The 27,517-nt window shown below is 42.4% G+C and overlaps 1 protein-coding gene across 13 annotated transcripts in view; it reads right to left on the bottom strand.

Moving 5' to 3' along the window:
* LOC145354415 (uncharacterized) overlaps nt 1-27,517 on the bottom strand; it is a 266,934-nt gene that overhangs the window by 43,368 nt on the left and 196,049 nt on the right. For all 13 annotated transcript variants that reach the window (XM_080205707.1, XM_080205705.1, XM_080205706.1 and 10 more), the window contains 5 exons: nt 19,221-20,535; nt 7,743-7,803; nt 7,044-7,269; nt 2,901-2,962; nt 2,471-2,586 (listed from right to left, as the gene is read on the bottom strand). In XM_080205707.1, the coding sequence (XP_080061833.1) occupies nt 2,471-2,586; nt 2,901-2,962; nt 7,044-7,269; nt 7,743-7,803; nt 19,221-20,535 (1,780 nt within the window). The remainder of the gene's footprint in view (nt 1-2,470; nt 2,587-2,900; nt 2,963-7,043; nt 7,270-7,742; nt 7,804-19,220; nt 20,536-27,517) is intronic.

A 27,517-nucleotide genomic window follows, 5' to 3' on the forward strand; every position in this document is an offset into this window, starting at 1 on the left:
CCGCATGCATGCCCCTTGCTGGACTTAAATGCCTGTGGAGACAAAAAAATTCATTATTAAACATACATCCTATCCTTGAGGATCCTCTCCATTAGCTTGCCTATAACTGAAGTCAAGCTCACCGGCCTATAATTCCCTGGGTTATCCCTCTGACCCTTCTTAAACAACGGTACTACATTTGCAATGCGCCAATCCTCTGGGACCTCACCTGTGTCCAAAGAAGAGACAAAGATTTGCGTCAGAGGCCCAGCAATTTCATCCCTCACCTCCCTTAGCAGCCTGGGATAGATGCCATCAGGCCCCGGAGATTTATCCGTCTTTATACTGTCTAAAAGTCCCAACACCTCTTCCCTCGTGATGACTATATCCCTCAACGGATCCTCAAACTCCTCAAGCACAGCACCAGACATCCGGCCCCTCTCCTGCGTGAATACCGACGCAAAGTATTCATTCAGGATCTCCCCCATTCCCCCAGGCTCCAAGCATAGTTCCCCTCCTCTGTCCCTGAGAGGACCAATCTTCCCTCTAACCATCCTTTTATTTCTAACATAGGAGTAAAATGCCTTAGGATTTTCTTTAATCCTACCCGCCAAAGCCATTTCGTGGCCCCTTTTTGCCTTTCTGATGCCCCTTTTAAGTTCTCTCCTACATTCTCTGTATTCTTCTAACGCTATCTCTGTCCTCAAATGCCTAGATCTAATGTACGCCTCCCTCTTCCTCCTGACCAGGTCCTCAATATCCCTAGTTACCCATGGCTCTCTAATCCTACCCTTCCCATCCTTCCTCTTGACCGGCACGTGCCTTTCCTGCAAAGATTTTAGTTCTCCCTTGAGAGACTCCCACATACCCAGCGTCGACCTACCATCAAACAGCTTACCCCAGTCCGTATCTTTAAGATCCTGTCTAATCCGGTTGTATCTAGCCCTCCCCCAGTTTAACACCCTCCCCTTAGGACAGGCTTCATCTTTATCCATTAATATCTTAAACCAGACAGAGTTGTGGTCACTGTTAGCCACCTGCTCTCCTACTTCAACGTCAACCACCTGCCCAGGCTCATTCCCCAGAACCAAGTCCAGTATAGCCCCCTCTCTGGTCGGGCTATCCACATACTGCTCCAGGGATCCTTCCATTACACACTGTACAAATTCCTCCCCGTCAGCACCCTCTGATCTCGGCACCTTCCAGTCTACCCCGGGGAGATTAAAATCTCCCACTATCCACAAGGCTCGTCAGGACAGTCATTACATACTCAGTATTTGTCTGGATTAGTGCAGCTCCAACTACACTCAAGAAGTTCACCACCATGCAGTCTGCCTGACTGACAGCTCATCCACCACCTCCACCACTGGAGCACAGTGGCAGCAGGGTGTACAATCAACAAGATGCACTGCACCAATTTACCAAGAATTCTTTGACACCACCTCACAAATCCAATGTCTGCTACCTAGAATGACAATAGCAGCAAGGGAATATCACTAACTGCAAGTTCCCCTCCAAGCGGCACAGTGGTTAGCATGGCTGCCACACAGCACCAGGGACCCAAGTTCAATTCTGGCCTCAGGTCACTGTGTGAGTGGAGTTTGCACTTTCTCAGTGTCTGCATGGGTTTCCTGCGGGTGCTCCGGTTTCCTCCCACAGTCCAAAGATGTGCGGGTTAGGTTGATTGGCATGCTAAATTGCCCTTTAGTGTCAGGGGGGCTAGCAGGGTAAATACAGGGGGATAAGACCTGGGATTGTTGGTGTAGGCTCAATGGGCCGAATGGTCTCCTTCTGCACTGGAGGGATTCTATGATTCTAAGCCGTGCACTATTCTGACTCAGAACTACAAAGCTGTTCCTTCATCGCTTATTGGGCAAAATCCTGAAATTGCCACCTCAATAACACTGTCCCAGAAGCATCAATTGGGAGCATTAGAAACTGCAGGGACCAGAAGCAGTCCCATTGAGGAACAGATAAATCTGGGTCGCAGGAGGATGAGGGAGGTGGGAGCCAGTTCAAGTGGCAGGAGATCCTTCGATTGGTTGAGGACACCTACCCTCTGAAATGGTCTAGCAAGTCACTCAGTTCAAGGAGGTAATTAGGGATGGACAAGAAATACCAGTTTTGCCAGCCACGCCCATGTCCCAGGAAAGAATTTTAAAAAACCATCGGTCTGCCACAGAATTTTTGAGTGTCAACGGGACAACAAGCAGATGAAAATTACCACTGTTCTTTAGAGTTGCTTAAACCATTTTGCTCAAATGATGTTTTCAACAAAAAGCAGTTTAAGAGGAAGAGCCGCCAGGATTTTTAAACATCTAATCTTTTAAACAACAAGTCATTTAGGACTTTCATCAGAAATATAAAAAAAGCAGCAAAATGAGGAAGCCATTGTGAAGATCCACGCGTTTAGAAAATGAATCAATCTCAATGTTAGTTTTCTCTTTGTTGTCAAAGCATATCAGATTACTCAAAGTCTCTGAATACATACCCTGAACACGGAGTGGTCGAATCAGACAGCCTGATGGGAGGACATTTTATTGGACTGTCTTTCAGAGAATCTATCTTCAAGTACATGGATTGTTTTTTTGCATTTGTATCATGATGCTAGAAGGAAAGAAAAGCAGAATAACATCACTTTCAGAATCGAGTATAATAATTTACCCAGTAGTGGTAATGCCAAATGTTACAGCAGAAAATGGAAGAGTGTTCCAATGCATGGAGACATTCAGCTCCTCGAATCTTCTTAAAAAATGGCTGCAGGGAGAGACTTTCCAAAGTACAGTATGATCTTAGTATGCACTTTATAAACAGCTTCATCATTTAAGTGGCTAAGTGCAGCAATTTCCCAAAGCCAAGCTCAACAAAATTTGAATAGAAACAACTGCACAACAACTGTTTAACTTGAAATTGATACTTACAGGTGATGATGAACCAATTTTTTCCATGTACTCTATTTCTAGAGAGTGTTCATATCCCAGCACTGTAAGGCAAGGCATTGAAAAAGCCAATTTAGAAAATAGAATGGAGGCGGGCTGCTCAAGTAGACTCTGAATAATGGATTCCATGTGATATCTACATATTGCTGTGCTAATGGAAGGCACCATGTTCTAAATCATTGTGTCTGTAGCACATTCTTTTTACTCCCACAAGCATCCACTTAGTCACAGTGGTATTTTGACAAACTACAAGAATACCTCACGTATCTATTTGTCATTTTGCCCAAGATCACCTTGAAGGTAACCATGTGACAGAAAACTGAAGAAGAGAAATAAAGCCTGGCCGTGAAAGGCAATTTGAGAAATAATGCAGTTATAAGAAATATTATGAATTACGTTCTTTACAAAGCGTACATGCTTGAGTACAGACATGGGTTCAATTCAAAAGGGTAAAAAAGAAAATCTTGGCAGTAAAGTGTATTTTGAAGTGTAGTTACTGCTGTGGGAAACATGGCAGCCAAAATGCAGAGAGCTAACTTCTGCAAAGAGCAATGTGATAATAACTAGATCATCTGCTTTTGTGATATTGATTGGGGGATAAATTTTGGTAGGGTCAGTGGGGATAACTCACCTGCTCATCTTTGAATAATGTTATGGGAATGTTTTCATCCACCTGAGGAGGCAGATAAGGCCTTGGTTTAGTGCACCTCCGAAAGTGCAGCCAGTGTCCACTCAGTACTGCGTGAGAATGCTAACTTTGATTTGTATATTTAATTGGGATTTGAACCTAGAACCTTGTGACCCAGACACAACTGAGCCATGGCAGGCACTAAATATGACTGGTTATTTTGTGCTGTTATAAAACCTTTAAAAACCAATCCAATTGTTTTTTTAAAGGTTTACAGTTGTTAAGTAAGGAAGTAGTTTGGATAAGATTTCTAATGTAAATTCTAATGTAAATTCTCAGACTCTTTTCAAATGATCAATCACCACTGTGCAGGCGCCCCGATCTCCCAGGGCACTTTGTACAAGTGTACATAGTGCACTGAGAGATCTGTCACTCCAACCCCCCCATCCTGATCGCTGCCCGTCGATCACCGCCCTTACCTCCTCATCGCCACCCTGGCTGATCCCTACCCCCCCCTTACCTCCCCCATCATGACCCTGCCCCAACCCCCCCTTCATGGACCATCCCACTTTAGGCCCCACCACTTGGTATTACCCAATGCTCAGTGGGCAGTGCCAGGATGCCAGGCTGGCAGTGCCAACTTGGCACTGCCCAAGGGACACTACCCATTCCCCACCCATTTTGGGGGCTTCAGCAGTCTCTGTTCCCACTGGCGAGGCTATCATGTCATGTCCCCACCAATGGGGACCATATGTGGTCCTTGTTGGTGAAGACCTCAAATGACAAGCAGGTATGTTCAAATGAGCCCAGGTGATAGTATCCGGAATTCATTAATTAGATTTAAATGACCTAATGAGTATTGAAATCAGCTTTTCGCCCTTTATGGGCATAAAGTCGAATTTGCCGTCAGAACGGGGCTGGAAAGAACATGAAACGCAAGAAACTGGGCGCAAGCCTGATTTTTCATTGCCATGCCAATCGACTGGTGGGACGAGCTGATAAGATCACCTCCTTACACTTTCAACCGTTCTGATCGGGCCCACCTTCTAGATCCTTTCTATCGTTTTGTTACTTAAATTCAGATCACCATTTTATTTTTGACTTCCAACAGTGTTTTTCTTCTAAATGAACATATAACTTGGAAATCATACTGGCACAGGATTAAGTTGAGCGGAAAAGCTATGCTAATCTTTTACATTTATGATTTGTTTGTACTTGCCAAGTTTATTGCCCTCAATTTCAGATGTGTTAAAATCTGTCTCCTGCCTCATTTCAACTTTCCATTAAGATAACGAAATAGTATTTACTTTCCTCCCTGCATAACCACACCAATACTTTATTCAGCTTTGTACCAATAACACTGCAGCAATGCTTCAGTGACAACTCACTGCTAAAATTTTGTTTTCTTTCTTATGTCAAAAATACTTCAACAGCCTTAAAACATTGTTGAGATTTGATGTATGATGGACATCATAAAAATTTACTGTACAAACACACACCAATCAACTCATAGAAAAGTTACAGCATACATAAGGAGGCCATTTGGCCCATCTTGTTCATGCCAGCCCGAGGACACCCAAGTGCCCTTTCTAATCCCACCTTCCTGCACCTGGCCCGTAGCCCTACAGCTTACAGCACTTAAGTTGCAGATCCAGGTATATTTTGAAAGAGTTTTGGACCACTGCCTCCATCAACTCAGGCAGCAAATTCCAGACACCCACACACCCTTTGCCACACCACTCTTGTCCCCTCTACACCTACTGCCACTTATTTTGAATCTATGTCCCCCAGTTCTAGAATTCTCCATCAAGGGAATCATTTTTAACCGGTCCATTCTATGTCTTCCCCTCATAAATTTGTACAGCTGCAATCAAGTTGTCCCTCAATGTTCTTTGTTCCAAGGAAAATAACCCCAATTTATCCAATGTCTTCTCTTACTGCACTTTTCTAGGCCTGGCGACATTCTTGTAAACCTCCTTGGCATTCTTTACAGAGCAATTACATTCTTCCTGTATCCTGTCATTAGAGCGGCATGGTGGCACAGAGCCTCACAGCACCAGGGACCCAGTTCAATTCCAGACTTGGATGGCTGTCCGTGTGAAGTTTGCATGTTCTCCCCGTGTCTGCGTGGATTTCCTCCAGGTACTCCAGTTTCCTCCCACAGTCCAAAGATGCGTGGGTTAGGTTGATTGACAGTGCTAAATTGCCCCTTAGTGCCAGGGGGATTTGCAGGGTAAATATGTGGGGTTACGGGGATAGGACCTGGGTGGGATTATTGTTGATGCAGTCTTGATGGGAAAAGTGGTCTCCTTCAGCACTGTAGGGATTCTATCATTCATCATAGAAATTTACTATACAAACACATACCAATCAGCTCATCATGCCCATGCTGATGATAGTCATCCATCCTAATTTCACTTTCCAGCTCTTGGCTTCAACACTTCTGATGCATATTCAAGTACTTTATAAATGTTATGAGGGCTTCTCTGTCTCTCACCCTTGCCAACAATGAATATCAACTCCTCACTACCCTCTGGAAGAAAAATAATTCCCTTTAATCCTTCTATCTCTCACCTTAAATCTATGCCCATTGGTTATGGAGACCTCAAGTGTAGGGAATAGGGCCTTCCAATCCACTCTATCCAGACCCCTCATAATTTGATACGCTTCAATTAGGTCTCCCCTCAGCCTTCTTTGTTCCAAACAAAATAACTCTAGCCTATTCAACCTTTCCTCATAACTAAAATTCTCCACTCCAGGCAACATCCTCATAAACCTCCTTTTACCCTCTCCATTGCAATCATAACTCTCTGAAAGGGCTGCGTCCAGAGCTGCAGGCTATGAATAAACAAATGTTTTATACTGTTCAGGCACAAAAGCCTTGCTTTTACATTCTGTGCTTCAGCTGATAGCGGCAAATATCCCACCTGCCTTCTCCATCGCCTTAGCTACCCGTTTATCCACTATCAGGAATCTGCCAACATTCACATCAAGATCATTCTTTCCTATAGATCTCAGTAACCTACCATTTATAGAAACAATATATTTGACTATGTACTAATACACGCAACAATAATAAATCAAATCAAATGTGCATTCCCTTGCCCCGCTAGCCATCTCTAAACACTTTAGCTCACACTCCTCATCTTCCCACAGTCAACAGCCTTCTTCGAGATTTTTCATCACTGTCCCAATATCCAAATCCAAATCCAAATCATGGATATATACCACAAAAAGCAAGGGACCTAGCACTAAGGTGAATTGCCCCTTAACAGTCACAGATGTGCAGGTTAGGTGCACTGGGTCCATGGTAAATGCTCAGGGTTACAGAGATAGAGTGAAGGGAAGGACCTGGGCGGGATGCTCTTTTGGAGAGTCAGTGCTGCATCAATGGCCTTTTCTGCACTATAGGGATTCTTTGGTTAATATCTGGTTGCCAAATTAAATTATAAATTTGTACAGCTGTTAGAAAGTACGTCAGAGCTTTTAAAACATACCCGCTGAAGAATAGTTCTCATTTACAAATTCAGAATTCTCATTGACGAACGCGGAAAGATCTGAAGGCTGAGGATAATCAGGTTTATCTTCTTCCAATTCACTTTGTATTCCAGAGTAGGACCATTTCTGATTTGTCACTGAAGATGCCAGTTTCTCTTCATCAGTGGCATGTTCCACCGTACCAATTACCTGCGGGGTCTCAGGTGTATTAAGTGGCGTTGATTCCTAAAGCGTAAGCATCACATTATTCATCCTGAAATCAAACCCTCAGGCAGGACTGCCAGCCGAAAGAAGGCATAGTTAGTCCATCAGTAACAATAATACAGCATTACAAACACGAACATTAATTTCCCAAACACAGGCGTTCCTTAGGTAAAAGCTTATAGCAAGCTTTAATATCAGAACTTCCAAAACTAGGATATCTGGGCTGAGAAGCATGGTGTATACTGTATCATTAAAATTGATACGGTGCCAAATAAAAGACAAAAATGTGGATACACTGATTGTTTTATTATTCTTGAATTAACCTTCGGTACAGTGAAAGCCCTCCTCCAACTTCAGCCACCACCCCTGCTCCCCCACCTGCCCACCCCCTCCCCCTCCACATCCCACCTCCTGATACCTTCCATTTGTCTACCAAGTCAGTGTACTGTTGTAGTTAGGAGTTCTGGAATAAATTTGAATCCATGTTTACTGACCTGCGAGGATGCTTCAGATAGTGAGGTACGCTTTGGGGATCTCTTCACCCGAAAAGTATTTCTGCAGATAGAAATAATGCATTTAAAATCTTCATCTACACCAGCTATTACTTCACAGAGAGCAGCCAAAGATGCTTCAGCCCCAATTAGCAGAATTTTACACTGATAAACAAGGCAAAGTGCCACGAAACATCTTCAAGCCCCACAGATACTGAAACACGGTGAGCATATTTTTTCATTATAAATTGCTCCATATCGTTAATGGCCATCACAGAACGCAATCAAAAAGCTGTGATTGCTGAAGGAATTCTCTCGCCGCTTTGTATATCAAAGCTCACAGCTATTGACTAGTACATCCAGATCTATCCCAAAAGTTTAGCAAGGAGACAAGTTATCATAAAATCGTAATCTATTCTGTATATTGAGTCTGTCAAGGAGTTCGACTGGGATTTAAGTGAAATTGTCAGCAAAGCTAGCCACATTTTTTATTTTTTTAATAATAAACATGCAGCAATATTGTTACTGCTTGTTTTGAAGTTTAAGAAACTAGTGGGAACTGCTGGACAGAATCACAGCATAAATAAAAATCAGAATGACCATCGGATCCAAATAACATCTTGCCTGGTCCACACAATGCAAGTACACTTAAAACATTTTTTGGCAGGTGCCATTAGGCAATTTGAAAGACCATTTCTAGCCAAGGTACAGCACAGGGGAGGGGTGGAGGAGGGGCAGGAGGTAGATATTAAAAAAAACTGTTTTATGCTAATTTTGTTTAAAAGACAATGAAAGTATTAGGTAATAAAACAAGCAAGTGCATCAGCAGCTCTGAAATAGCAGCAGCAAAGGCAAGGCACACATGGAGCAGCTGTAAGCTGGACACAGGGATTTAACTGGACCTACAGAGAACGTACGAACTTTACTCTTCTACTGTCCCGAATCAAAGCTAGTCTCGGAGAAAAGAAACAAGGAGCCAGAAAGAACTGACCGGGAGAATGTGGGCAGGCAAAGGAAAGGTTTGTTGGGATGTTGGATAGATACGTATCTGGACTGTGTTTGTGAACGAGTGTGACCGGGCATTCTGAGGAATGAAAATACACACAGTACTCCTTCAGTAAGCTTGCTAATGCTCAAAGCGATTACTTTTTAAACATTGACAGTTAGCAATGCTCCATTGCAAAGTTCCGATGATCTTTTATAGTGTCGCTCAAACCTTTGCTGTTGGCGAAGAAGTCAACAGTGGTCAGCTATTTTCAGAGGAATCTTTAAAGATTTTTTGTTAATTGGGCTGGAGGTGGGTAGAAGAGTGGATTTAAGGCACAAGGAATCAGTGTGGGACACAATCAGTCTTTTAATGGATTTTCCTTGCAATGAGATTAGCAGACATGTTCCCCTAAAAAGGTATCTCAGCCACATGTATGTCCAAAATTAGGCAAGGAGTCCACTTATATATAAATCAAGAAAGAAGTCCATTCTCTGGCGGGCAGCACGGTGGCACAGTGGTTAACACTGCTGCCTCACACTGCCAGGGACCCGATTCGATTCCCAGCTTGGATCACTGTCTGTGTGGAGTCTGCATGTTCTCCCCGTGTCTGCATGGGTTTCCTCCCACAGTCCAAAGAAGTGCAGGTTAGCTGGATTGGCCATGATAAATTGCCCCTTAATGTTAGACTAGCTAGGGTAAATGTATGGGGTTATGGGGATAGGGCTAGGTGGGATTGTGGTCAGTGCAAACTCAATGGGCTGAGTGGCCTCTTTCTGCACTGCAGAGATTCAATGATAAAGTGCTCCCAGGAGTGGTTCAAGGGGAGCTATATTGAACATTAGGATCAACAAGCAGCAGCTTTGTGGAGCAGCTGGCAATGACTGCAGAACCGACAGCAGCAACTACGTAACATTTCAAACTGCAATAAAGGTGCAAAACCCACGCCAACTGCCTCCAAAAGCTTTCCCCAACAACAGACCAGGATTCCTCATCACTGGAAATGGTCACCTCTGCACTTGTAACACAGAAATAAAAACTAAATAGTTAGATTGGCGGAGAGGATTACAGCATTGCGATCCGAATTGCATATTTGACCCCTGTGTACATAGAGTGAGTTTCTGATGGAAGTTCTGGAAGACAGGTTGCTTGTCCACCTCACCTGGGTTCAATTCCTTTGCTTGGGTCACTATCTGCATGTTCTCCCCACGTCTGCATGGGTATCTTCCGAGTGCTCCAATTTTCTCCCACAATTGGAAGACGTGCTAGTTAGGTGCATTGACCATGTTAAAATTCTCCCTTCACCAGATTGATTCCCAGAATGGCAGGACTGACGTATGAAGAGAGAGACTGGATTGACTGGGCTTGTACTCACTGGAATTTAGAAGAATGAGAGGGGGTCTCACAGAAATACACAAAATCCTAATGGGTCTGGACAGGCTAAACGCAGGAAGAATGTTCTCGATGTTGGGCAAGTTCAGAACTAGGGGTCACAATCTAAGAATAAGGGGTAAGCCATTCAGGATCGAGATGAGGAATAACTTCTTCACTCAGGGAATTCACCGGTTCACAACTCTCTATCACAGGAAGCTGTTGTGGCCAGTTCATTAGATATGCTCAGGAGGGAGCTGGATGTAACCCTTGTGGCTAAAGGCAAGGGATATAGAGAGAAAGCAGGAGTGGGATATTGAACATACATGATCAGCCATGATCATACTGAACGGTGATGCAGGCTCAAAGGACCAAATGGCCTATGCCTGCCCCTTTCTTCTATGTCTCTATGTACCCAAACAGGCAGCAGAGTGTGGCGATTGGGGGATTTTCACAGTAATTTCATTGTAGTGTTAATATAAACCTACTTGTGACATAATAAGTAGACTTAAAAAAAGGTTGTCAACTCAGCAGTAGGTTGTCATGACTACCTGCTGCCTGACTTTGCTTGTACTACTGCTGATTGAGTGCAATTTGGCAGAAATGAAACAAAAATTGTCCCCACGGTGATCAATGCTGGTTAAATCATTCAGCCTTAATCTAGAGTCATCGTGCAATAAAACTAAATTTAATTGAGAGCTTCGAAAATTGTAAACCATGAAAATGAACATTGGATTCCTTATAGAATGTCAGCAAACACAGAAATAAAACTGAGGACTCTAACAAAACCTTTGTTATGGTTGGTAACATAGTAATTGAAATACAAGTCAAAAGGACAGTAAAAGTCACTGATTAGAGGCTGAGCCTATTGTGATGTATTTGTGACAATCTGATAATTGCTTCACAGTGAGGCTAAATAAGGGAAATCACTTCGAAGATAGAGGATTTATATTAGCTCTGTACTATTACAATCATTGTCAACGTCAGAACATGTCTTCAATATGAACTGGAAACCATGCCAGATGTACATTCTTACTGCAGTTTATTCCTTCTGGCATTGTTCTCAACACTAATATTATAGTTTAATAGGTCTCCTGTGAGAATGATGTACTTGCACAAAAATTAGAATATCTTCCATTGAATACTGAAGCTATGTCCTAACAGGTTTATCGTTTAGCAAATCATAGAAACCCTACAGTGCAGAAAGGGGTCATCCAGCCCATTAGGTCTGCACCGACCCTCCAACAGAACATCATACCCAGGCCCAACTCTTCCTATCCCTGTAACCCCAGTATTTACCCTGCTAATCCCCTTAACCTGCACCCCTTGGGACACAGAGGCAATTTAGCATGGCCGATTCAGCTAACCTGCACATCTTTGGAGTGAGAGAAGAAACCAAAGCACCAGAGGAAATCCACACAGACACAGGGAGAATGTGCAAACTCCACATAGTCACCAGAGGTCAGAATCAAACCCAAGTCCCTGGAGCTGCTTGGCAGCAATGCTCACCTCTGCGCCACCCAAAACACAATCGTAAAGAGCCTCTGGAAATTAAATGTCAATCCTTCCTGACACAGGCATTTAAACAAATTTCATTTTAAAACAGTGTTATTGAATTGCTCAAACATTGCATCACATAATGGATTGGTGAATATTCTGGTATTATAGTTATCCTCAACAGAATTGTGTACTTGCATAGAGGGTTTAACATAGAGACATTCCACGGCACGTCACAGGAGCATTAGCAATTCAAAACTGAATGAGACTCTGGGAGAAATGATTAAGAGAGTTGTCTAAGAGGTAGGTAGAAGGAGAAATGTGCAGCGGCACAATGGTTAACACTGCTGCCTCATGGTGCCAGGGATCTGGGTTCGATTTCCTGCTTTGGTCACTTTCTGTGCAGAATTTGCACGTTCTCCCCGTGTCTGTGTGGTTTCTTCCAGGTGCTCCAGTTTTCTCCCACAGTCCGAAAGACATGCTGGTTAGGTTGATTGGCTATGCTAAATTGAACCTCGTGTCAGTGGGACTAGCTATGGTATATGCATGGGTTTATAGGGATTGGGCCTTGGGTGAGGTCGTGGTCAGTGCAGACTCAATGGGCCGAATGGTCTCCTTCTGCACTGTAGGATTCTATGATGCTATGCAGTGGAGAGGAGAGTAAGTTCGGGAGGGAATTCTGGAGCATTCGACCCAGGCATCCTACGAGGTGGCTGCTAATGGTGAAAGACTAAAATTGGGGCTTCTTAAGGGACCAAATGGCTAGAAAGATGTTCCAGCAGCTAGAGAGAATGTGGACATACCACCCATCGCCAAATCGCACCACATTTCCAGTCTTCCTAGCCCATACAATTCTACCCCGTTGTTTAAACACAGCTAAACTAATATTAGAGGCTGTGGTTGACAATCGTCTGCAACTGGCCTGGAATCTCCAGAAACTGAATATCAATCTCCAGGAGCCTGCAGAAAAATCATCCAGGCATTTAACAAGTATTTTCTAATTTAAAAATAAATTTTTTGAGCATCTCTCTTTACCAGATATAAAAATATTGAAAATGGGAAAAAACTATAACTGTTTAGCTAACAGGCAATCATCATTCAATTGGATAATGAGTCTTTTTGCTTTCCAATTGGTGTAGGAAGACAGTGCATCGCAAAGATGGAGGTGTTGTCTTACTAATGACTGGAGTGTGGGGAAATATCTTGTAGGAAACCTCCAAGGATACAAGTAATCGCAGTTGGCAAACCTAGCCAGAGCACAACAGTTGACCTTGACTTCCCTGGACTAGGAAGTGATGGGAAGAGGAAGTCAGCCACGATTTCTATTTTTTGCTGCTGTCTACTATCCCTGATTGGAAGATGTGTGTACATGATGAAGACAGAACAGTGTAATTGTGGGGCCTTCCATGAAACACAAGCCTAGTAATATTCATAGAATAATGGCTGCTAGGCAAGTTTGTCCTGTAAGCCAACATGAGTCAACAACACCAGGAGGGGTGGGAACTATAAATTCACAGGTAATTAATTTTAAACATCCAACAATTTATACTTTTTTATGCCTTTTATCAAAGGGCAACAGGCTAATTTCAAATGAGACACTGCTGTGCATAACATTTGTACTGTTTATATTGATTTGAGAATCATAAAGTGCAACTTCAAAATAGTTATTAAATCACTTATTGATAGTTGAAGTGTTAAAGGTTTCTTATTAGCATGTTACATAAGAGCATAAGAACGTAAGAAATAGGAGCAGGAGTAGGCCGTCTAGCCCTTCGAGCCTGCCCCGCCATTCAATAAGATCATGGCTGATCTGTCATGGCTCAGTTCCACATTCCCACCCTCTCCCCATAACCCCTAATCCCCTCGCTTATCAAAAACCCATCAACCCGCGTCTTAAAAATATTTAGCGAGGCAGCCTCCACCACTTCAACGGGCAGAGAATTCCAGAGATTCACCACCCTTTGAGTGAAGAAGTTCCTCCTCAACTCCGTTCTAAACCGCCCCCCCTTTATCTTGAGACTGTGCCCCCTAGTCCTACTGTCCTTTCTGAGCGGGAAGAGTCTCTCCACCTCTATCCTATCCATCCCATTCATCATCTTATACGTCTCAATGAGATCTCCCCTCATTCTTCTAAACTCTAACGAGTACAAGCCTAGTTTATTCAGCCTCTCCTCATAGCTCAACCCCCTCAACTCTGGTTAAGCAGCAAATGGATGGGACTTCCTGGCCCTGGAGGCGATCCCCCGGAGTCAGGTTCCCCAGCAGCAGCACAGGCGAACACAAGTGGTCATTGGCTTTGCTGGGACCTGAAGATCCCGCTAGCAGCCAATGGCATGCCTTCTCCACTGCTGGAAAACCTGCCAATGGTGTGTGAAAATGGGAAAATCCAAGCCAATATGTAAAAATCTAGTGAGGGGTATACTTATCTCCAAACAGAAGTAGTTCTGCACAAATACTATCATGGGCTGGGAAATTCACTCTGAGCAGTTTAAAAGTACTAATCAAATTCTAACTACACAGTCACCTGAAATTAACATCTGACAAAATGAGCAGATTTACCCAACTCCAAAAGTTCTCTGCTGAAGTAAAACTGAAAACGGCCATCTTGTATAAAAAGCTACATCACGTCCACACAAAAATATGCTCAGGCAATGATATTCAACCATTATGGTCTCATGTTTCAGATCTATACATTTTACAACACAATTAACATGCAAACACACAAATACACAATGTACTTGAAGTGTGATCAATCTGTTAACAAAGCATTAATAAATGGTCTGTGCTATTGCAGAGATCAAAGACCAGCCACACCATAAATAAAAATGAGGAAATATGGACTCTCATGCAAATTAATCAAAATGGTACACACCACAGAGGATTATTGATAAAGGAAAATCCCTAGCTTATTCTTGTTGGTTATGTGTCCCCAGTAAAGCGGACTGTCATATTTGCTTCTGTTTCTACAGTCGTTGTAAACTATCTTTTTTACCAATAATATCAATTGCCTCAGGAAGTGTTAGGAAAGCCACAAAGTTTTGGAAGAGCCTTGTGCTTAAGAGCTGGTAGCAGGGGTTGGGTTGGCGGAATCCCAGGAAAATGGAGACTTAAAACATTCCCTTCTCTGCCTGGAAAACTGCAGAAATTGAATGGGACATTGGCAGGAAGATGGAGTTAAAATTGTTCTCATCTCCCAGGTTGAGTTACCTCCATACCTATAAAATTCTGGAAAAAGTAACTTCCTTCTAACTGTTCAGGATTTTTCTCTGATGTTCTCAGAATAGGCAAATTGTTCTACTGAAAATCACTTCAGTTAATTCTAACTATATTTTACACATTACTTCTCAAGATTACAGGTCATATTCTGTAATTAAAGAGAAAATAATGACAACTTGATAAGGCAAGCAGTCTTAATCTGCTATGATACTGCTTGAGGATTCCTGATTCCAGAAGCTTTCTTCTTATACATTCTGAAGACAGCCTTTCTCCTGATATTGTTTCCGTATTAAAATTAAAGTTCATCACTATCGGCCACTCAAATTCTCCTTCCAGAACCTTAACACTCAACAATTTTTTGAAATATAATTTTCTCAGAACATGGGTTGTCACAAAAGTTCCAATTCCATGTTTATTTATTAAATGGTAACATTCTCCTTCCTAGTCTGTTTCCCATTATGTTAACCTAAATTAAAGACGATTAAAGTCAAAGGTTTAATTAACTGTAGGTCCTAATTTTAATAATTTCAGGGTTAATCCCTACAGTACAGAAGTAGGTCATTTGGCCCTTCGAGTCTGCGCTGACTCTCCAACCAAGCGTCTTACCCTGTCCCACTCCCTTCCCCCACAAACCCATTCCCATAACCCCACACATTTAGCCTGGCTAATCCCCTTAATTACTGATCCTGGGACACAAAGGGGCAATTTAACATGGCTAATCTCCCTAACCTACTCATCTTGGGACACTGAGGGAGAATTTAGCATGGCCAAACCACCTAACCCACACATCTTTGAACTGTGGGAGGAAACCAGAGCACCTGGAGGAAACCCATGCAGTCACGACGAGAATGTGTAAATTCCACACAGACCAAGGCCACCCAAGGCCAGAATTGAACCCGAGTCCTTCGCACTGTGAGGCAGCAACGCTAGCCACTGTGCTGCCCAGTTGTTCAATAATCTGTCTTAAACAAGTTGAATGCTATGTAGCACTAGATGAACTAGAATACATAGGATCAGGGCCAAGTATCACAACTCGTTTCACCCATTTTCCTGACAGAAGTTTTAAGCAAGTGTGGCTTTTTACAGACCTTTAAAAAAAGAACAAAAAAAAGGATGGCATGGTGGCTCAGTGGTTGGCACTGCTGCCTCATGGTGCCAGGGACCTGGGTTCAATTCCCGGTTTGGGTCACTGTCAGTGTGGGGTTTGCACATTCTCCCCGTGTCTGCATGGGTTTCCTCCCGATGCTCCAGTTTCCTCCCACAGTCCAAAGACAGGTTGGTTAGGTGCAATGGACATCCTAAATTCTTCCAGTGTATTCAAACAGGCAGCAGATTGTGGCGACTAGGGGATTTTCACAGTAACTTCATTGCAGTGTTAATGTAACCCTACTTGTGACACTAATGAATAAACTTTAAACAATTGACGTATTAGAATATTGTTATATTTGTGAATGTTTACATTCTAGATCTATAAAAGCTGCACCAATATTTTACCAGCCATTCCCCTCCCCCCAACCCCCAAGCTGGTCAATGCCCATTCTGACATCACAACACATTGTATCAGACATTTGGATACAGTAACATATAAAAGATATTCTGAGAGGAACAGTGATCACCATCAACGGCTGCAGTTTTTCAAAACAGATTTCAATATTATGAAGTAAAATTGGAAATTGCTTGTAATGAAAATGGGAGAGGGAAAGAGATAGACAGATAGACGTAAGAAAGATCAGGACGCAAGCAGAGAAGCAGTCACTGAAAGAGATGCTTAAAAAAAAAATCACCATCACTCCACCATCCCCACTTCATTTTCCCATGAGCAATACAAGAGAATCTGGTTCTATCCAGAATTCACTTGCTTCCATTATACTTTGAAACCAATTTCTAATCAGTTCAAAGCTTTACCACTTTACATCTAGATTCTTGCATAGAAATACAAATAGTTCAGGCAAAATTCTCTTTTCTAAGACTTTAGAAATCAGATACAGCTTCCGTGAAGAAATTCAATTTCCTCTTTTGTGCCAAACACTTTTCTATCAACAACTCACACATATAGACACACGCAGACCGTACCCACAAATAGGAGCCAAAGTTAATACCCCCTCACTAATGTAATTTAGGACTGCTGACATCAATTGTAGTGCTTGCAACCTCTGCCGGTCAGAGACTGGCATGTTAAGTTTATTCATATTAACTCAGCTTTATACAAAGCTTAAGGGGAGATCTGTTGGTTCAGTGAGTAATGCCATTACCTCTGAGCCAGAAGCTGTGCACGCAAGCCCTACTCCAACACTCGTTCATCATGGGAGAAGTGTACATGACATGGGCCAAATAGGTCAACATATTAATCCTTCCAAAAGTAATGTTAACACTTACTAAGGGACGAAAACGTTCACATTATCATAGTTGTGAAGTTGAAATGGTCTGGGGGCTCAAAGTTAAAGTGGAATTTTAAAGGTCATTGCCTTCATTCATTCATGGAGCATGGGCATCGCTGGCTGTGCCAACATGTATTGCCCATCTTTGAGGGCATTGAAGAGTCAACCACATTGCTGTGGACCTGGAGTCACATGTTGGCCAGACCAGGTAAGGATGACAGATTTCCTTCCCTAAAGGATATTAGTGAACTAGGTGGATTTTTACAACAATTAACAATGGTTTCATGGTCATCATTGTATTTTCACTATCTGAACCCAGGTCCTTGAGCATTACCCTGGGTCTCTGGATTACTAGTAGACGACAATACCACTAATCTATTGCCTCCCACAAGTCCTGCTTGTAATTAGCCAAGTCCACAAAGGAATGTAGGCATTTCTCTGTTAAGAGTCAAGTGGTTATAGCTTGAGAGACACCACTGCATCAAGCATAGCTGACAAGCAGTCTCTCCCACTCTTACCACCTTGCATGAGCATGTTGGAAGCGTGACTAGGTTTATAATCAAGCTGTTCGATCCTATTCCAACAGTCCTCCTGTGCCCATGGTCTGTAGTAGGACTTAAATCCAAAGTTTCTGGTTCAGAAGCATTGGTACTACTCATTGAGCCACAAGATTTCCCCCAAGGTTTGTATAAACCGGAGTTAATATGAACAAATAAAGCTTGCTGATTTCTGACAGGGAGAGGTTGCGAGCACTACAGTTGATGTCAGAAACGTTAAGTTAAATTAGACAGGGGGCTATTAACATTGGTTTCTACTTGTGGGTATAGTCTGTGTATGTGAGAATTTGAATGCTGATGATGGTGGATTCAGCAATAGTAAAAGTGTTAAATGTCAAGGTGAGATGATTGCTGGTGTTGTCAGGGAGTGCACTGAAGTAGTGAGCAGAAGTAAAGAATGAATATGTGTAATCCCCACTTCCATTGTTGGCTTTCATTGCAAAAGGATTTGAATACAGGAGGAAGGATGTCATACCAGGACATGCTGAGACCAGTATCGTGTAAAGTTTTGGTCTCCTTTTTCAAGGAAGGATCCATTTGCCATAGAGTGGGTGCAGCAAAGGTTCACCAGACTAATTCCTGGGGTGGCAGGATTGTTGTACAAGGAGAGATTGCATTGACTGGGCCTGTATTCACTGGAATTTGGAAGAAAGAGATGGGATCTAATGGAAATGAATAAAATTCTGACAAGGTTAGAAGGACTGGAGACAGGGACGTTGTTCCCTCTGGCTGGGGAACTAATACAATAGGTCACAGTATCAGGATACAGGGTAGGCCATTTAGGACTTTGATGAGGAGAAATTCCTTCACTCAGAAGGTGGTGAACCTGTGGAATTCTCTACCACAGAAGGCTGCGAAAGACAATTCACTGAATATACTCAAGGAATAAATAGATTTCTAGACTCTAAAAGCGTCAAGGGAGCGCTCTGGAGCATAGCATTGAGATAGAGGATTAGCCATGATTATGTAGAATAATAGAGCAGGTTTGAAGGGCTGAATGGCCTACTCCTATTTTCTATGTTTCATACTTTTCCTTTAATCAGTCCTAATATTTTACCCAAAGAGTTTGAATTCTTGATTCCAGAGGGTTCTGGGCGCACCATCATTGTGTATAAGCAAGGCTGAGATAGATTGTTCGTCTCACAGGGAAGCAAAGGTAAGAAAGTGGAGTTGAAGTTGGAGATTAGCCATAATCCTATTGAATGGCAGGTTTGGCTCGAGAAGCCACATGCTATACTCCTGCTCTCATTTCTTATATTCTTACGTACCACATCTTCAGATTTTTTAATACAGAGTGTCTCCACTAGCAATATCAAATAAGCTGATATTTTCAAAACCACTGATTGCTCTTTTTTGTAAAAACAATAACCCGCACTTAAACAATTCATGTGATTAGAAACCTGCAAACACAATATTGATCATTAGGACGCAGTACATTGTTGCACATTTTAAAAAAATTAACAACTTTAGTGCTTACGTCTTTAAAGGTAGCCTCTTCTTCTTTGACGATTTATTGTTAACATCCCCCTCACTAGTACCAGTGTCATCATTCACCTCGAATGAAGCGGGGGAATGGGAAGGGGATCCTGAGATTTTTGTCGAAGATTTAAATGAGTCCACAGAGTTATCACAGTTGTCCATGTCAAAACTGAATGAAGCATGAGGCAACTTGGGAGAATTTGGAACCTGTACATTCGTGCTAAATGGGTTGAAATTGGGATCATCCCATTTCGAAGGGTCAAATGAATACGTGGTCTTTGGAATAGGGATATCATCGGGATCAACAGTTGAATGAGATGGTGCAGCAAGAGCGTTGTCTACCTTTTCCACTGCTGGAACCTTCTTGACTCCTATCTTTGGCTTTCTAAGTGGCATCTTTCCACCAGATTTTTTGCCAAATTTCTTAGGAATGGGCTTTTTATCTTGCTCAATTTCAAAACTGTCTTTATCCTCAGAATAATCAAACTCCAGCCTCACTGCATGGCCCACAGCTGGAGTATCTGGAAGCGTTGCAGACTCGGGTGCTGTGTTATCCGCTTCTTTTAACACAGCAGTAACAGTCTCACACTCACTCTGTGCTACTGGCAAGTTCTGTTGTTTATCTCCACTCGCAAATGGATTACGCTCGGAAAGGTTATCTGGATCAAAGCTGCAGGAAGCCTGATGAGGAACGGGGGAGTCCTGTTGATCAACTGCGCTTTGTAAACTGTTGCAGGATGAATGAGACACAGTCACTTCATTATTAGTCTCGGGGATGGTGGACCTTGCTCGTGTTTCTGTCACAGTTGAGGTCTCTGTTGGTTTATCTGCTTGTGCTTCTGCTGGTTTCTCTGACTTGGTCTTCCTTTTTAGAGATAGTGGTCTAGGTTTCTTTTTCTTGACGCTGTGAGCATTATCCGAGGCTATGCTAAAAGCCTCTGCCTGTAATGTTTTTGCCACCTCCTCTGTGCGACCAACATCTGTAGTTCCATCAGACTTCCGCGCCAACGGGGGAGATGTTGGCAGTGCCGAGCTGGTACTGTTGGTAGAATGCAGAGAATTCTCACCGGATTGTCCACAAATTTTGGAACTTTCCGACTTCACAGGTGAGCTCGGATCCAAAGGACAGTGAGGTTGGAAAGAGTCTAAAATATCAAGGCTATCAAAATCTATTTTATAAGCACCACTGCTGGCTATTGGTTTATCCTCATCAAAGACAATTGAAGCTGACTCAGTGAGAGGTCTGAAGGAATCAGTTTCTTGAAGTTGGGTCTCAGGGGCAACACCAGTCTGATTATCATCGGGAAAAAACACTGAAATAGAAACAAAACAATGATTACTAAACACTATCAGTGCAATAGAAATCTGTATTCACCTTTCGTCTCTAAATTCAGTTTTTTTTTTACCCCAAATACCCAACTTTTAAGTAATCCAAGTCATTTTATAAAATTCATGGAAACATGTAGGGGTTTACACTGAAGCTACTTTAAAAAAACCTATCAAGTCGGTTCATTCCGGCTTTGAAACCAACAAGATTGTGTCTACCACGGCATTAATCACCTTAAAAAAAGATCATAACATGTAAACACAATGGCCATTTGTAGAAATTAGCTCAACTTCAACATTCAGTCCCAACTGTCTCTATCACAAATTCATTCAAAGAACAATTCCTTTCCAACTCTTGTTCAACAAGCGCACTTCGATAATATCAAATAAGCTGATATTTTCAAAAACACTGATTGTTTAGCATTTCCTGTAGCTAAACACTGGGATGATTGAAGTTGCCATTTTTAATCGCCTGCCACTAAAATCCACCCTCCACCCACTGCAGCTCCCCCCATGCCCCCCCAAACCCTCAATTCTCCTGACCACTATCTCATGCTGAACCTGGCTGTTTACAATAATTCTGTTCAATCCTGTCAAGTCTATATTTCCGAGTTTTGCTGACATCCCATCGTCCAGCCACAGAACCCCAGCTCATCCAAAATTCATTCCATTTGTTCTGTCAATCTCGTGGTGGCAGGCCTATCAGGGTAAAACTAGTAAATGAGGAGGGGAAAAATTAGTTAAAACATTGGGCTACATTTTCATCCTCAAGACAGGTAGCAGAAGTATGGAAAATTCCCATCTTGGTCAACTCGCGTGAAATGTTATGAACGGTGGAGAGCATACCTTAGCACAAGGTGCATGTGGGTCGAAAGGTGTTGTTTGAGTGGGACAGAGCTAGCCAGGCTAATTGATCTCTGGGCTCTCAGCCAAGAATACATAATGAGGCTTGGCTGAGAGCCCAGAAATCCATTAATCTTTTGAAATGCCTGGGCCGCGAGGGAGCATTGTATGATTTGACACTTCCAGCTTTCTGAATTATGCTGTCAATTTCATATTCAAAATCGAGGCTTCAAGTTCCTGCATTTTCTGCAACTCATTATTTAATTATTTGAAGAATTGAGACTTTTATTGGGCTCTTGTAAAAAAAAAGTTTTGTTTTAAGGAAGTGGAAAGTTATTAATGAATGACTTTTTGCAGCTTTTTTTTACACATCTTACTGTCATTGTTATATTCAATGCTTTTATAAAGCATATAGTGGTTGACTAGACATGGGCCATAGGAGGTGTGAGGGACCATGAGAAGATGAACAAGGGACATTACTTGCCATGGGGGAATGAGGGGACATAGGATGTGAGTGGGACGCCCTTGGAAATTGCTTTTCATTCATCCAGACTATGGTTCATGACACCTTTGAGGTGCTGGGGAGCCACAACCTTCAGAAATTCCTGCCCTGCTCCATGAAAATTATGGAGGATTAGAACATGCCAATTCGCACACCGAATCTAGCTGGGTGGAGAGTGCACAGTATTGGCTTGTGAGCCGAACCAGCTCACACCCTTGTAAGGCACCCCCTGAAAATTGTAAAAACCGCTGGATTGAGGTCAGGAATCCAAGAACCGGAACACACTCTCCATTTTTAAAGGTTTCCCGAGTCATCCCAAGTTGGCAAAACTCCAGGCCATTACTGTCCACATGGTTGGTACCCATGTGAGTAAACACACAATTGCTCATTTTGATTCCTTTCACAGTCCTCACCAGTTTGAAACCATTATCCATTACATGCAGCGAGTTAAATGTTTTGATTCTTTACAAGCCACCTTTTCATGTTCACTGCATCTTTACACAGGTAATAACCTTTGCATTCCATTCACATTTTTATGTATGAATTAATTTTGCAGCATCAAAACAACTTCAATAATTCAAATAATATTAGCGCAATGTTGCTACAATTTGTTTCAGTAATTACATTAAGCCTATAAATAGGAACAGAACATTTTGTGTTCCAATATCCAACTCTTTGTGATGTTCCTATGTGCCACTGAATAATTCACCCTCCTTCAACTAATGTCGTATTTTATTATGTAGTTGGGTTGGGATTATTCTAGAATACGGTTTATTCACAATCCAAAGAGATTCATTTTCCTCCTCCAGCTTGTTTTGTCACAATGGAATTCTTGGACTGAGATAAAAGACAACCTGTCCTGGTCCCCCTCACCTCCCCATCTGAACTATAGTTAAGAAAGACCACCAACGCTTCTACTTTCTCAGAACACTAAGGAAATTTGGCATGTCAGCTACGACTGTGCTCTGCCCAAGACTGCAAGAAACTACAAAAGGATCACAAATGAAGCCCAGTCTATCACGCAAACCAGCCTCCCATCCATTGACACTTCTACAGTTTCTGCTATCTTGGAAAAGCAGCCAACATAATTAAGGACCCCTACACACTGCAGACATTGTCTCTTCCACTTTCTTCCGTTGGGAAAAAGACAAAAGTCTGAGGTCACACACCAATCGACTCAAGGACAGCTTCTTCCCTGCTGCATCAGACTTTTGAATAGTCCTACCTTGCACTAAATTGATCTTTCTCTACACCCTAGCTATGACTACGACACTCTCTCCTTTCCTTCTCTATGAATGGTATGCTTTGTCTGTATAGCACACAAGAAACAATACTTTTCACTGTATACTAATGCATGTGACAATAATAAATCAAATCAAACCAAACCTTTGGTTGGAAAATCCTGGCCATTCACATTAGTGGGATTTTCTCACCTCGCTGCAGTGAATGGAGATTTGGCTTGCCGCCAACTTCTCTGTCTTCACTGCAGCAGGAGCGTAGCGCAAATGGGCAATAACATTGCGCCCAAAATTTGCTTGTATGCAAGAGATCCAGACTAATTCTTGTTTTTGACCACTGATTGATAAAGTTTGGGTAACAAATGCAGGCATTAAATATCTTCCTCCTGAAAACTTGCTGAAATAATAATTGGAAATTTAATCCACGAACACAACATGCTTCAAAATAAACTTCAAATCATAAACAGAAGTTGCAATCCAACAATCAAAAAAATGTTAGAATCCTGAAGAAACTTGCCACAAAAACAACAGGGCTCCTGGAAACCTCGACTGCTTCTACACTGTGAACAACATCAACTCTGAAAGGAAACCCTGATGCAAACTTGCCATCTCTATGGTTCTGTCAAAACTAAGAAAGCTGGATAACACAAACAACTGTTCTGCTTCCAGATACTCAAAAGGCTAACAGCATAATGAGAAATCTAGCATAAAATAATCTTGGCTGCAGAAATTATAGCAATATGGGTAGTTCCAAGAGTGGTGCAAAAAGCAAGAATCAAGGAATGATGGCAAAGAGATTAACCAGTGAATGGATGCAGAAGCTAATTGTTTAATAGCAAGCAACCCAAATCAAATCAAGTCATCCAGTAGACAGCAGCATCCTGTTTACATTTGGTCAAAAGTAATATTTGGATTTAAAGACTGAAGTTATTGCATTAACCTTTAATGTTATTGCATTAACCTTTAATCTTCTTTGCTTGCTCTTCATGGAAAACTCATCTCTCCACCAAATAGCTGGATGAACAGAGCAGGATTTTTTCTGCTTTTATTTTGTAACTTCAGTTTGGTTAATAGGGCTTGGAGGGGTGGGGGTAGGGGGAGCCGAGCAATTCCTGTTGCTTTCAGGATCGTCTACCCGGAGTTGGGTGGCGGAGCATGGGTAAGTCTTGATGTACGGCAGACAAGACTACCCAAGTTAGGCAGAGTGACCAGAGATGACATATGACCAATTATGTGCCCTTACCAAGATATAAGAACACCAGACACCGGCAATGCCCATGTTACTGGCATCCAGAATTAGAAAGGGATTGTAAGGAGTCCATAATGGGATGACTGATTAATTTCTTCCACCCATGATTTTCATTTTTTTAGGTGCATTACTTGGATCCAGGCAGGTCCCGTTCAGCAGGATCCCAAGGTTGCAATTGCCATTTCACACAATCCCACCCGGCAACAAGGTGGATCCTAAGCTGCAGGTGGGAATAATGTAGCAAGACCACCTGAAAAATGCAAATGAGCCTAACCCAAGGAACACATCAAAGATTAATAGTCAGGTGTGGAAATGCATTCCACTGAACTTGGCAATGTTGCCACCAAAGGGAAACTCAAAATGCTTAGAAATAACCTTTTGTTATGACGGCCACGAGGGATCGTCAACAGATCTCCCTTTGGACCTTGTAGAATACGAGCTCCTCTATTAGGGGAGTGCAGGCTTTCCCAAGAGAAGCTGCAGCGGAGGGAGGGGGTGAGCAGCAATCAAAGACTCAGGACTTGACTTTCACTCTGTAACCATAGAATGGCATTTCAAATAGAGGGTGATGGGTGACAGAAGACTGGCCTAGGTAAGATTATTATACCCTTTATTTTATCTTTTTCTTTTGAAAAAAAGTTTGCTCTTCCTTTCCCCAAAGTATAAAATCTCAAGTCATAGGAATGGAAGTTTGCAAGATAATCGAGGATCTTTCTTTTTGTGGTATTTGAAATCCAGCCAACTAGACCATTCACATTTCCTGCGGTGTAAGAATGTGAGGCACAAGTTTCTAATCTAAATTCACGTTCTCGGATCCAACGACAAGCAGATTATTTCAATGATGGAATGGTGATTGCAAGAAGCAAGTTTTTGAGAAAGTTACTCAAATAAAACTGCAATTAAAACAGCAATTCATCCTAAGTTATGAATGACAAATCACAGGTGTCTCAAATTGCAAGTCACACATCATCATGAAAGAAGAAAGAGTTGGTCTCAACACCTAGTTTCAGCTCCTGTGGTGAATATGCATGGTCCTTTCTCTCTCTCTTCCATCCCACTTTATTATTGAATTTATGTGATTAAACACTGCTACAATTCTCAATGGGCAAGAACATCTCAACTTGAAGGAGAAATTTATAATGACCCCCATTATCATTCAGCTACTTCTGACTTTCCAAAACTTTGCACTTCAAATGTTTGCTACTCTCAGACATAAAACAGATTTCTTCATCAAATTCTTATCGGAAGATTGCAAACTGAGTTCTCCAGTTTCCATAACTTCACTTGAAACAGGGAGAGATGATAATCGTCCAATGCTCGAGGAACTGAGCAGATTCAAAGGGGTTAAATCAGCAGAATCCATAAGCAAGGTTCAGTTGCAGCTTGCTGAAACTGCACAACGGAAATGCTTCCTCCTGGCAGAGCGAACAAACATTTTCACAGACCCCATGGCTTACCCTCACCCACCTCTACGAATTTCTCCCCAATCGTAGAATCCCCACAGTGCAGAAGGAGGCCATTCAACCCATTGACCTGTACTGACCACAATCTCACCCAGGTCCATTCCCCATAACTCCATTTATTTGCTCTGCTAAGCCCCCTGACAATAAGAGACAATTTAGTATGACCAATCCACCTAACCAGCACGTCTTTCAGACTGTGGGAGGAAACTGGAGCACCTGGAGGAAAGCCACGCAGGTATAGGGAGAATGTACAAACTCTTCACAGACAGTGACTCGAGGCTGTGAGGCAGCAGTGCTAACCACTGTGCCACTATGCCATCCTTTCCCAAACATCCACAACACTCCTGGCCTCAACAATCTAACCACACCCTGCCATGATCTCATCCATCTCTCCTCCCACTCTGCCGCCACTTTCTCTGTTCTGCTCTCCTGCTTCATTGCTCCCCAAATGTGACCTTGTACCACAGGCCTGGTCCCCGTTAATGAGGCTGGTCTTCAGGCAAGCACCCTGCAAAATCTCCCCCCTCTGTGAATATTCCCACCGCTGGTTCCACAGCCCGAGTAACTATCAGGATTTCTCACTCTTGGAAGCCTTGACAAAACTTTTACAAATTACAACTAGTATAAATGTTTAAATAAATCACCTTTTCCTCATTTTGATCAGATCGCAGCAGATGCAGGGCTGGGTTCAGGGGCCAGTTTTCTCTGGAACAACTAGGAAAGGAGACAGGAAACAACAGCTGTGCGCTGAGAGGCACTCCTGATGATTCCTGATGATTCATCATCCATCGTCACCGAGCGCACACATTCCAGTCAAAAATGAAATAGAACAGAGGGAGGCAAATATTTACATTGTCTAAAATCACTTCTCTTCCTGGTTCTCAAACTCCAAGCAGTCCAAAAGTATTGAACCAAATCAGACAACTTCCCAATGTGGTAAAAACGGGTTGCAATGTATTTCAGTCACGAGGAGCTATCACCACCATGTCCTCATGGAACTCTTCAAAACACATTTGCTAATGGATGTCAATGTTGCCAAACTACATTATTGTATTATGGGAAAAGAGGATCACTGAGTGGGGGTGGATAATGAGGTGAGAGAATTTAGTCATTTTCATATGTCAATTCCAAGCCCGTTAACTGCTGCAGCAGAAGGATTATTGACTCAGGGGCATGTAGTAAAAAGAGCAGGAAAAAATATGGAAAAAATTTTAGTTCGCACAAAGTGAAGTCGATGGCAGTAATTGCACAGACCAGGTTGCCAGTACAAAATCCGGCAACTCAAAGGGTTGTTCTACTTTCGGTTCTCAGCCAGGGCATCACGCAAGAATTAAAATGCTACCTGTATTGACAAAGCTAAGATATTGTAGCCACAATTGAAAAGGTTCCATACAAAAATAAATTTCAGCTGGATTGCGGAGGGGGAGTTCTCGTGTATTCAGGAATCCTGGCCAGAGGGTGGGAGGAAATAAAGAAACTCTGACATTAAAACATCTGCGTGGAAACATGCCCTCTATACCAAGAGAAAACAAAAGCTGGATTCTGGGAAGTGAATGTCTGATGATGACCTCTCCAGCTCACATTATTTCTTCCCCCAAGAATTCTTGAGGTTCTAATATTGATATAAAAACACAGATTTTATATTGATTGTAATCACCCTTTTTAATCTTTTCA

This window comes from Carcharhinus amblyrhynchos, chromosome 17 (assembly GCF_965287045.1).
Source record: "Carcharhinus amblyrhynchos chromosome 17, sCarAmb.v2.hapA, whole genome shotgun sequence".
Lineage (NCBI taxonomy): Eukaryota > Metazoa > Chordata > Chondrichthyes > Carcharhiniformes > Carcharhinidae > Carcharhinus > Carcharhinus amblyrhynchos.